Source organism: Vulpes lagopus, chromosome 23 (assembly GCF_018345385.1).
Source record: "Vulpes lagopus strain Blue_001 chromosome 23, ASM1834538v1, whole genome shotgun sequence".
NCBI lineage: Eukaryota > Metazoa > Chordata > Mammalia > Carnivora > Canidae > Vulpes > Vulpes lagopus.
In genome coordinates this window covers 18,059,387-18,072,557 of record NC_054846.1, presented here as the reverse complement: position 1 = coordinate 18,072,557, position 13,171 = coordinate 18,059,387, and the positions used below count along the sequence as shown (strand labels likewise).

At 37.3% G+C, this 13,171-nt stretch overlaps 1 protein-coding gene across 3 annotated transcripts in view; it reads left to right on the top strand.

Moving 5' to 3' along the window:
* The window catches only part of ARHGAP10 (Rho GTPase activating protein 10), a 316,242-nt gene that overhangs the window by 112,406 nt on the left and 190,665 nt on the right, over window positions 1-13,171 (top strand). For all 3 annotated transcript variants that reach the window (XM_041739031.1, XM_041739029.1, XM_041739030.1), the window contains exons 5-7: window positions 4,473-4,574; window positions 10,698-10,808; window positions 12,892-12,996. In XM_041739031.1, the coding sequence (XP_041594965.1) occupies window positions 4,473-4,574; window positions 10,698-10,808; window positions 12,892-12,996 (318 nt within the window). The remainder of the gene's footprint in view (window positions 1-4,472; window positions 4,575-10,697; window positions 10,809-12,891; window positions 12,997-13,171) is intronic.

Genomic DNA, 13,171 nt, shown 5'->3' with positions numbered 1-13,171 from the left:
TGACCCTTCTGGCCAAGTAGTGCTGAGGCAGTAATGGATAGGTGACTCTGAATGAAGCAAGTGCACAGGACCCCAGGGTGCCTGTCACCTTTGTCCTTGTTGGTGGCATTGCAACCATGGGCTTCTCCTTTCTCTCATCCTCTGATGGATGTCTCTTGGGTGTGGTGTCTGTTGTTAGATTCTGAGGGGAGAAAGCTGAATTCTCATGTCTTTGGATAGGCAGAAGGGACTTTATGAAAAGGGAGACAGTGGAGTTGAATAAGGTAAATGAATTGTCGGGCAGGGATAGGTGACACTTGGTGTGAGAATTAAGAGAGGGTGCTGCTTTTATGCCACTGAGTGGTAGGGGGTGCTTCATGGAAGAGGTGGTGTTTCACCTGGACTTGTAGGATGTGTTGGTAGACAGGGGAGGGTAAGAACAGGGCTCTCAAAACCCTGATTGGCTTGGACAACACGATTGCATTTGAGAAGGTGTCCTGCTAGCATTTTACATGTGTAGGCATCTTGTTTCTTGAATGTGTGAGATTACACTCATCTTCTTACTTAAATAAAGGAGGAAGATTTGGAATCTCCAAGAAAGTATCTAGTTCTCATGCCTGTTATTTAATGTTTATAGTTGTAAAAGAAGCCTTTTCATTTCCTTATCCCAGGAGATTTGTAAAATAACCAAAACATTAAAAAAAAATCATCTGGGAACTTTAAAAACTACTCCCCCAACTTCTTCCAAAACAAAACAAAAAAATTCTAGTATCCTAAAGAAATGTGGATAATTCACAGTAATGTTCAAGTTTTTGTGAATTCTGTATATGTTCCTTATCATTTTTAACAGAAATACTAATATGTCATTTTTAGCAAAAAAAAATTGCTTAATCTTAAGAATGTTTTACGCATTAGGAATATTTGCTTCTTTTCTTATACATTAACTCTATGTTCTCCCTGCTTTGTTTTTGGCCTTTTTGCTTGTTTATTTTTATTTTTATTTTTTTGATATCTAGATGTTCTTATGGTTTCTCTTGTTTCTTTTTTGCTCAAAAAGCATGCCTCTGTTCTGAGATCTGATGAAACTTTTTTTTTCTTAATGGCTTCATTTTTTACTGGTGACTTGTCAAATCCATCTCGAATTAATTTTGATATGAGCAATGGGTCTCAGTTTCCAAGTAGTTAACTAATTATATCAACACCATTGGCTGAATAATATTTTTTAACCCAGTGATTTATGGTAAGACCTTAAAAAATATATATGTATTATATGTAGAATATATATATTACTATATATTCTATATATGTTAGAATATATATAGATATATATACACACACGTATATATATACACACACACACACATATATTCTAATGTATTCAAAAGACCTCATTACTTAAGTTTTGTTTCTTAGGTTTCTGAACTTCCTTTATCATTTATATAGCATACATCTTATTTGGTTACACTATTTCATTTCATTTCTTTTCTTTTCTTTATTTTATTTCTTTTATTTTTTATTTTAAAGATTTTATTTATTTACTTATGCATGAAAGACACACACACAGAGAGAGAGAGAGAGAGAGGCAGAGACACAGGCAGAGGGAGAAGCAGGCTCCAGGCAGGAAGCCCGACTTGGGACTCGATCCCCGGGCTCCAGGATCACGCCCTGAACTGTAGGTGACGCTAAACTGCTGAGCTACCGGGGCTGCCCTACACTATTTTAAATAGTAGCTATTCTTTACCTTTTTTTGGGGGTGGGGTATGGGTGGTTTTGTAAGAGATTAGGAGCTGACTTTCAGTGAATCATATTTAACCTATAAACATAATTTTGTTTGGCTTCCATATAAAAATCATTGGATTTTTCAGCTGTTCTAGAAAAATCAGAGGACATGGCTTGTATACTGGCCTATATTACCACATAGTAAAAATCTGCGGGAGCCATGATGTGGCCACCTTACCCTCTAGAATGGATGGACTGTCTGGTTTACCATTGCCCCCACCTCTACTTAATGAGTTCTACTTCTCTCTTGCTTATTCTTTATATTACTATCTGGCTCAGACTTATGTGAATTTGTACTGCTGTTTAATAAAAGAACTTTTCATTGTATTTAATTTGATGTTTCATAGAACCTTTTGTTATAAGTCACTCAATTTGTGTGTGTGTGGGTATATATATGTGTATATATATATGTGTGTATATACATATGTGTATATATATATATGTATATATATGTGTGTATATCTATTTGATAGACCAGTGTTGGAGAAAAACTACTGTTCTTTATCAGATGCTACTTGAACACAGTCCGTTTTAAAATTCACATTATTTCTGCACAAAAGCCATATGAGCACAAAGAAACAGAATTATATTCTATAATGGCATTGACAACAAATGCAAGAAGAAATAATAATTTAAGTCTTCAGGTTTAAAAACAAAACAGCATTTGTATAATGCCATACCATGTGTAAACGAATGCATTTCCACTCTGTTGGTGGGTGGAATGTTGTTTCTTGGCTGAATTCCTTCTTCACAGAGCCTTTTGGTACCCTGCTTTCTTTCATTCTCAACTTTACCCACATGTTAACTTACAAATCTCATGGAACTGCTGAGTGTGCTGGGTGTTTTGACTGCTGATTTTAGCATCACTGCTTCCTTTGTCCCATTCTGTGATTCAGATGAAATCAAATGAGTACAAATATATTCAGTATTCCTGGTAAGTACGAATCTGCAAGGATAGGGAATGTTTTTTTACTATATGATCCTGCTTTGTGGTCCTCTTGTGGTGAATGCAGCGGTGGGACTTCTCTTCCTGTATTGTTTGAACCCGAGATGCAGATGCTCAGAAAACCCTGTGATGCTGGTGCAGAGTCACAGTAGAAAGAAAGTGTGGCAGGGACCAAAACCTGTCTTCTCACACCTAACCCAGTATGCATGCCACCATACTGACTTTTTAAAATAGTGGAGATTCTGAAATGGTGGTTATATGCTTGTTTTATGTTATTTTTTTGTTAGCCACCAAAATAGTTGATGAAGAATGTAGTAATAAAAACGGAAGAGAGAGTAACCACATATAAATGCCTTAAACTTTTTTTTTAATAGTTGTAAATTAAGAGCATAAAGAAAAAGTGCTTCTGTTTCAACAAAAGTGTGCCTGTTGTCACACGTAGGTGAACCATAGGATCATAGAATTTTAGGACTGGATCAAAGAAGGATCTAGTACAAAAAAAATCCCTGATCTTTTCTGTAAGAGAACATACTTAGGTTGTGTTGTTAAATTTTTGTTTTTTTCTAAGTTGTGCAGCTAGTTTGTAATTAAACTTGGAATAGAAATGGGAAGAAATGTCCATTCCTGAGACTGCCTATCCTCCCTCACTGTGGGATGATTTCAGGGTCTTTAGAGGAGCCGATGAAGGCTCTGTCCTAGATTCCCACAAAGCAATGGTTTATAGTCCCATGTTGTGAAAAAACTAATGATAAATGTGAAGAAAAGACTTTATATGCTTTGTTCAGTCTCTTTGCCTAATAGGAAAAAGATCGTATCAGAAAAGATTATTTTTGCTTTAGAAGGTAGAAGTTGAAAAATAGGGAAGAGAATGTTCCTTTCTAGGAGCCCTTGGAGAGTTAGGGAGAATTTGAAGTAAATGGAAACATTTTGACAGTATGAGGACATAGTGTGCTCTCATTGGTGCTCAGAAATGTTTATTAAAAATCCGCTTAAATTGGCAGGCAGTGTTAGGGGAGATAGTCTGTCTTTTCTGTATTTAACAGTTAGGATACTTGTTTTCTCAAAAAGCTTCTATAGCAAAAGAAAAGCAAATGCTAGTGCTAGGCAGTACCTGAGAAATAAATGTTTGTAATGCTCACCAAAGAGTCTCAGTACAAAGATGTCAGTGGCTTTAGGCCCTGTTGACCTATTGAGAACTTATTTTCAATAGCATTACAGAAATCACGGTGAAGGTTTGGGAAAGGAGATGATGTTTCTGATCAGAGGGTCTTATTGTTAAATTCCCACTGAACAATTAAGGAAGATCATTCTCATTGTTTCCCCCGCCCTCCCAGTTGTGATAATGATGATGATGATGATTTTTTTTTTATCTAGACCAAAATTTACTCAGTTTTAAAAGAATCCCATTTCTTTGCCAAAATCTGCACAAGTTTGCTGTTTTAAGCCTGTGTTCTTTTTATTATTTCTTTCAATGAGGGACAAGTGACATGGCATTCCTTCTAAATACTAAGTGTAAGTATTGACAAATACCGTGCTCCGTAAAAAGCCCATGAAAGGAAAAAAAGAAATATGACCTTTCTGTCCTGTTTTGATGATTAATACGCAGTGGCTTGGGTACAGATAGATTTTTCAGATAACTTTATTACACTTAGTAGTACTTTATTTTTACATATTAATCCTCTTTTGAGCTTCCCAGTAGATAAACTGTATAAATGCATCTTCCCCCTGTTTAATCATAGTTTTCTGTGTGTTTTTTTTTGTCTTGTAGGAAGAAAAAAAGAAGTTTGACAAAGAGACAGAAAAGAACTATAGTCTAATTGATAAACATTTGAATTTATCAGCCAAAAAGAAAGACTCCCATTTACAAGAGGTATTTTTACTATTCTGTTTGTTTCTAAAGTTCAATAAGCAGTGCCTGCGTTTTCTTTTTAAAATGTGCTTTCCTTTTGTGAACTTTTCATCTAAGATTATTAGGGATGAAAAAAATGAACAGTATCATAATGAACAAGACACGAAATAATGAATTCATCTTATGGTGATTAATTCAGTATAGATTCATAGCATTAACATTTTTGGTTCTGAGTATATTTTCACAGGAACAGTTTTATCCAGTATTACCAAAGAACAGATATATTATTTTCAGGAAAAGATTCATTAATTGGCTTTCAAGATTTTTTTTGAAGAAATGAATTGAATTTAATAAGCTCATCTACGATTTTGCTTTTATGTGAAGGCAGCATTAATCTTATTTAACACTGAAGATTCAGAGGTTCAGATTCATTGGAAAGAGAGATCTATTTTACTTGTGTTAATAGACTCATTTTTTTTTTCTTTTTGAGGGAGCAGTGTGTTAGGAGAAAGGAATTTATATCTTATCTCTCATTTTGTCTTTTCTTTTCTAAATTCCCTAGTACTTGTGTTTTCTCACTCACACACTTGAGTGGAAATTCAGTGATTTCCAATTTGGAACATATGTTTTCATTAAAAACAATGCTGTTTTGCAGCTGTTGACTTGTTCCATAAAGTGTGATGTTTTTCTCATTTGTTTATCTTTAAACTGATAAAGAATCTGAGTGTAATATACCACTATAATATACATGTACTAAAGTATCATCAAAATGACACTAACAACTTTGGCTCCAATATATTTAAATGCCGGATATGTAGTTGCACGCCCTGTTGTGTGTGGGGTCATTTTGACATTCCCCACATGTCACATTTGCTTTTTCCTCTTTACAAAGTTTGACTGACATTTGGAAGGCATTTGACAGTTTATAAAAGAGAAGGGAGCTTTTATACCACTTAATCTTCAAGACAATACAGTAGGGGTCCCCTTTCTTCTTGTTCCATATTATGTAGAAAACCATCGTTGTTCCACATGCTCCCCATCTCCTCCCCTCTCTCCATTTTGAAATGACAGCTGTTGTTTTTATTCTTTCTTTATGCCAGCGGCTTTCTACCTGTCTTCTCCCCTTATCTCCCTTTTCAGGTATTCTGAAAAGAGTTTTCATGCTGCAAGTAAATTTCCATCTCCACTTGACTATCTAATTATGTTTTTTGTTCGAGCTGTTACTCAGGCAAAATCTTTACGGCCATCCTTGGCCCTTCTCCTGCCCCACACCTAGTTTGTCTGCATGTCTTCCTTAGCTTCAGAATATTCTCAAGGTATCGCAACTTCTGACCCCCACCACCATCACCCTGGCCCATGCTGCTGGCCACTGTCAGACTGATTGTCGTTAAGGACTCTTAATTGGTTTCCCTGCTCCCACCAATGTATTCCTGGTTGGTTGGTTGGTTGGTTGGTTGGTTGATTTATTTATTTATTTATTTATTTATTTATTTAGTAAGTAAGTAAGTAAGTAAGTAAGTAAGTAAGTAAGTAAGTATTCCTGGTTTATATTCTGTACAGCAAGCAGAAGGAGCCTTTATGTTGCTTCTCTTCCCCAGACCCTCCCTAATAGCTGCATCCAGAGGCTCAGGGCCTACCCTCCTGTCCTCACACCCACACGGGCTGCTGCTGTGCTCTAACTGGCCTGGGACAGGCATACTCTGCTCTGGGCCTTTGCTTTTGTTGTCCTTCCTGCCTGGTACTTTTCCAGCCCAGACTCACATGCCTCACTCCTCCAAGTACCTCAGATACTCTCCACTCAGAGTTTACCTTACCATCTTATTTAACGTGTCCCCCTTATGCTGCTTTGATTTTTTCATACTCTTACGAACATTTGACATACTATATATTTGGTTGTTACATGGCTTCTTGCACTAGCATGTGAGCTCCTTGAAGGCAACAACGTTATTTTATTCAGTATTCAGTCTTTTTTACATCTAGAACAGAGCTAGTCAGGGAGTAGGCCCTTAATAACTGTTTACGAATGAAGACGTGTGAAGATGCTTGTACGGTGAGCTAGGGCTTCATTAATTCATCATTCCCAGAGATAATCAAACTTCAGGTCAAGGAATTTGAAGAGACCCTCGAGATGAATGATTTTAGTTTCATTTAAATTGTATATTCTGTCCTTCCTTGCTGTTTGCCCCTTACAAACATACACACTCCTGCTCGAAACCTCTTTCTTTCTTTTTTTAAAAAAAATATTTTAGGGGATCCCTGGGTGGCTCAGTGGTTTGGTGCCTGCCTTCAGCCCAGGGCACGATCTGGGAGTCCCGGGATTGAGTCCCGCGTCCGGCTCCTGGCATGGAGCCTGCTTCTCCCTCCACCTGTGTCTCTGCCTCTCTCTTTTGCTCTGTGTCTATCATAAATAAAAATAAATAAATCTTTAAAAAATATTTTATTTATTCATGAGAGACACAGAGCGAGAGAGAGAGGCAGAGAGAGAAGCAGGCTCCATGCAGGGAGCCCAATGTGGGACTTGATCCCGGGTCTCCAGGATCACTTGGGCCGAAGGCAGGTGCTCAACCACTGAGCCACCCGGGCGTCCCTTGAAACAGCTCTCTATTACAAGTGTGACGGCCTTCACTGGAGGCGGCGGGGGGGGGGGGGGGGGGGCACTCTAAAAGGAAAACGTTAGGTTTAGATCTTCATTGACGTTGGCATTGGCTTATGTATTTCTCATCTTCAGTAAACTGAATTGAAGTATTTAAGAGGTTTATGAAGGTTGCTGAGAAGGTACTGAACAAAGGCATAGAAACTTGTATCATTCCTTCTCCTTGTTTCTAATGAAAATAGCAAGAAACGACTGTGGCAGACAACCAAGTTGGCTATTTGGTACTTCTGGTAGGACCATTAGATATAGCTCTACATTTATTGGGCACAATAGCTTCTACTTCCATCCACATCCCTAAGTTCTAATTAATATTTGCACTAGAACAAGTATCAGACCTTTGAGAAAAATCTATTTCTGTTAATTTTTAAAGTATATTTTTGCTTTTTGAGTAATCGAATGATTATATTTCAGTACCTATGACTAGAGAAGTAGATTGTTTGAATAACTTTGCCTGAGAATTGTCTATTCTTATTATACGTATTTATAGCAAGAATGGCCAGAAATCAGATGATGATCAAACAGAAATTTGTTTAAAAACAAAGTCACTTTGTGGGCAGCCCAGGTGGCTCAGCGGTTTAGCGCCGCCTTCAACCCAGGGCCTGATCCTGGAGGCCCGGGATCGAGTCCCACATCAGGCTCCCTACATGGAGCCTGCTTCTCCCTCTGCCTGTGTCTCTGCCTCTCTGTCTGTGTCTCTCATGAATAAATAAATAAAATCTTTAAAAAACAAAAAAGTCACTTTTGTATAGTAAAAAAATACAGTCTTAATGTTATTTCACAGAACTGTGATAAAACATTTAGTTGTGTTTACTAATTTATCATAAAGAATAATATAAAAGATACAGATGAGTAGCCACGTAGGGTGGGGTCTGGAAGGGTCCCAAGCACAGAAACTTCATCCCTGTGTCACTCTCTGGGCACTGGCATGTGGTCACCCATGTGGAAGTTCAAGAGTTTTTACAGAGCTTAGTTTGAAGTGCCCCTCCCTCTACCCACTGCCAGAGGTCAGTGGGCAGTACTGAAAGTTCCAGCCTTCTAATCACTTGGGCTTTATGGTGCTATCTGGAGGCCCCACCCTAAAGCCCTCAGTAACATAAACTCCAGTTTGCTCCAGGGGGGCTCTTTATGTAGATAAGAAAGATACTCCCCGTCACTCAGGAAATTCTGAGGGATTTAGAAACGTTGCACTTTATTCCATGTATCATATATTCACACTGTTGTGCAACCACCATGACATTTGACATTCCATACCTAGACCTCTTTTCATTTCCAAATACTGAAACTCTGTATCCATTGAATACTCCTTCCCCAGCTCCCTACCCCCAGCTCCTGATAAACCCCACTTCTGCTTTATGTTTCTATGAATTTGTTCTGGGAACCTTATAAAAGTGGAATCATACAGTATTTGTCCTTTTGTGACTTACTTATTTCCATTGAGCATAATGTTCTCAGGGTTCATTCATGTTATAGCATGTGTTTGAATTTCCTTCCTTTTTGAGGCTATGTAATATTATATATATCACATTTTGTTTATCCATTTATCTGTTAGTAGGCACTTTGGTTGCTGCTGTTCTTTTAGCTGTTATAAATAATACTGCTATGAACATGGTTATATAAATCTTTTTGAGTCCCTGTTTTTAATTTTTAGGCGTATATACCCAGAAATGGAATTATTGTATCGTGATAATTCTGTTTTTAATTTTTTTGGAGAACTGCCATGCTGTTTCCCCTAGCAGCTGCATCATTTTGCATTCCCACCAACATTGCACAGGGTTCCAATTTCTTCACATCCTCAGCAACACTTATTTTCTGTTTTTTAAATAGTTTTGTTGTTATTTATTTATTTTTGATAGGTGAGAGATGGTATCTTGTATTTGTTTTTCCATAATGATTAGTGATTTTGAGCAGCTTTTCAGGTGCTTATTACCATTTATATATATATATCCTCTTTGGAGAAATGTCTGGATAAATACTTTTAAAAGTAAAATTGGCCAAGTTAGAAATACATGATGCCTTGTAAGAATGATTTCTAGGATGACAGTTCTTTTTCTACCGTACCTCTTTGGAACCCTGCTTCTTCCCTAGTTCCCTTCTAGTTAGACAAGATAAACTGGAACCTATTTTTTTGGAACAGTCTCCTGACCATCTGGTGCCTGTTTACTCTCAGCAGATGAGACATTTTCAGGGCTTAAGAGCATGATTACCTATAGATGGGCTTCAAGCCCTGGACCACCTTTTGAGAATCAGGTTCTTTTCTTCTCTTTTTTCTTTAATTGAAATATATTATATATTATATATAGTTAACACGCAGTGTTACATTACTTTCAAGTACAACATAGTGGATTTGACAACTCTACACATTATGCTGTGCTCACCACAGGTGTAGTAGCTACCATCTGTTACTATACAACACTGTCATAATACTATCAACTATATTCCCTAGGCTGACCTTTCATCCCCATGGCTTATTCATTCCATAACCAGAAGCATACACCTCCTCTCCCCTTCACCTATTTTGCCCATCCCCCCACTCCAGCCCCTCTGGCAACCATCAGTTCTCTGTTTCAGTGGGTCTGTTTCTGCTTTTTGGTTTGTCTTGTTTTTTTTTTTTTTTTTTTTTAAATTCTACATATATGTGAAATCATGTGGTATTTGTCTTTGTCTGACTTACTTCACCTAGCATAACAGCCTCTAAGTCCATCCATGTTGTTGCCAATGAACCCCCCCCCCCAAAATAATCTGATATTTTTTATGGCTGAGTAATAATCCAATGTATGTATATGTACCACATCTTCTTTATCCATTGATCTATCAGTGGACACTTGGGGTGTTTCCAGACCCTGGCTACTGTAAATAATGCTGCAGTAAGCATAGGGATACATATGTCTTCGCAAAGCAGTGTTTTTTATTTCCTTTGGGTTAATACCCAGAAGTGGAATTACTGGATCATATGGTATTTGAGAGCCAAATTCTTGGGGTGGTACCATAACTGCCACTTCCTCACCTGCTGCTGTCAGTCATCAGTCCTGAGGTGACTAGATTTCCCAGGCCAGCTCCATTCTTAGAGGATTTGTCAATGGAAATAATATTTATGCGATTTTGATTCTATGTGTATGATTCAACCTTGGGTGTCTGTTGTGGTTGGGGTGAGTTTTTCATGAAGAGCCATACAGTTTAATGCTCAAACCTCAGGGTCAAGGGTCAATCTCATCATAAAGTGCAGGGGTTGGCAGACTTTTTCTGCACAGTCAGATAGTAAAACTTATGTTTTTATAGACTGTAAGGTCCCCAAACTAAGTTTGGCTGCTGTAGCAGGAAAGTGGCACAGAAGACACATAAACCAGTAGCCATGACTATGTTCCAGTACAACTTTATGTAGAGACAGGCTGGGGGCCATATATGGCATAGAGCTTGTAGTGTTGCCAACCTATGATCAAGAGTTTTTCTCCTCACCATATCTGATTTAACCAGCCTTTATTACTTTAACATAGGCAGATATCCAAGTGGAGCAAAACCGGCAGCACTTTTATGAACTGTCTCTTGAATATGTATGTAAGCTTCAGGAAATCCAGGAAAGAAAGAAGTTTGAATTTGTGGAACCTGTAAGTATCCTAGAAGGTCATTCTGCTATTAGATTTTTGTGGTGTAATATAAATGCTTTTCCTTCTAGATCGAATTTACTATTGATGGGGGGCCATGGTGCATACATGTGAAACACAAGGCATCGTAAATTGTAAAGGGTGGACACATCACCACGAAGTCAAGGAATCACTTACAAATTAGTGGTTCTCAGCCTTCCTTGCACAGCAACATGTAGCGAATAGTATTTCTCAAGCACTCCACAATCACGTGCAATTTCTGCCACCCTATTGTAGGCCCACTCTTTAAGGAAAACCCCTGTGAAAGAAATGTTAGGATGGGAGAGACAGTGGTACTGTTGATAGATAATCTTACCTCTACTCGAGTTTGTTCTGCAGCAAGTATACCAATCCAAATTTTGATACTTTGAACAATTATTTGTAACAAATTATTTCTAACGCAACTCAGTGCTTATGGCCACCAAAGTTAAGAACCAGCATGTGGAGCATTTGAAACTATTTTATGAGTTACTCTGGCAGTTCTTTAAACTTATTTTAGAGACCTGTGATCTGTGTTGGTGTTTATATAGATGTATTCTAACAGTTTTAGTTCTTTATATATTTTATATAAAGATATTATTATATATTATTATATATAATATATATTATCATATATTATATAAATATATAAATATAAAATATATTATATATACATAAATACACACACATATATATGTGCATATATATATAAAACATATACAGACACGTGAATATATGTAAAGGATAATTTATACTGTGGGTTTCAGTGAAAAAAAACCAAGAAATACTGGAATTCATGATTCTCAAGATTAATTTTAATGTAGGTGTTTTATCATGTGCTTTCTTAAGAAAACAGTTTTACTGAGATAGAATTTATCCCATACCATTATCCATTCTATGTGTGATTTTGAGAAACAAAAAAAAATACCCAAGTAATGATTAAATTAAAATCGGCATTCATGGAAGCAATGGTCTACACCTAATTTAAACAATTAGAGAAAAATTCATCTCCATAAAGCTTTCTTTTATGTGAAATACTCATAATGACCTGCATTTACTGAGTATTTACAATGCTCATTGTTCAAGTCATTGTTTTAATATTTCACCATGCTCATGTGTTTATTCCACACACTAACTTCATAAGGAGGTATTTTTAGTATCCCACTTAGCAAATAAGGAAATAGAAATACAGAAAGTTTCAGTAATTTGTCCAAGGTCTCGTAACATAGCTGAAGTTGGGGATTGACCCCTGCTGGCCACTTGATGTTAGAATCCCAGATTCCTAATCATTAAGCTATGTTGACATAAAGAAAATGAATTTCAGGATTTCCATAATTCCTACCCCAAATCACTTTTACTCACTTTAAATTTATTCACATGTTGGGCAGAAGTAGGTGCCCTGTAATCAAGAGGGGCAGGTTGAGACATAGGCAGAGGGAGAAGCAGGCTTCTTGTGGGGAGCCCGATGTGGGATTCAGTCGGGACTCCAGCATCATGCCCTGGGCTGAAAGCAGGTGCTCAATTGCTGAGCCACCCAAGCGTCCCAAGAATTCAGAGCTAATTTTCACCCTGTCTCAGCCCGTCTCTGCCCCAGTCACTGAACATCCGTAGACAAAAGAGAGAAATTGTACGTGTTGGGCGCCATTGGAGAGAGCCATTAGCTCTTTGATTATGTCATTTCACTTTCATTATAGATTCTGTCGACCTATGGTGATAAGATTTCAATAATAAATGAATATAGAGATTCTCTTGACTATAAAAAGAACAAATAGGTGATGTAGAATTCCATTTCTCCAGTGTAGTGTACTTTAAGAGCTATTTAATGGCTCTGATATTTAAGGAAAAAATCACAAACCTTTCATCTTGTAAAAGGACAAATTAATAAATAATATGTAGTTAGATTTAGTTAAATTCTGATGACTTTTAATTATTTTACTTCAGTAGAATCACAATAGGATGGGATGGGATGGGGGGGAATACATAGCTGTTTTTATTCTTTTTTTCCTCCAACTTTTTTTTTTTTGTGTGTGTGTGTATGCTAATGTCATTTTTTCCCCCTTTGTCTTAGATGCTGTCGTTTTTTCAGGGAATGTTTACTTTCTATCATCAGGGCCATGAACTTGCCAAAGACTTCAATCACTACAAAATGGAACTACAGATCAACATTCAGAATGTAAGGAAATGAAAGCTTTCTGATATAAGAAGATGTTTGAGATGTGTATTTTCATTTTGTTATATAAAAAGCCTTAAACCGGGGGTGCCTGGGTGGCTCAGTTGGTTAAGCATCTGCCTTCAGCTCAGGTCATGATCTCAGGGTCCTGGGATGGAGCCCCAGGTCGGGCTCTCTG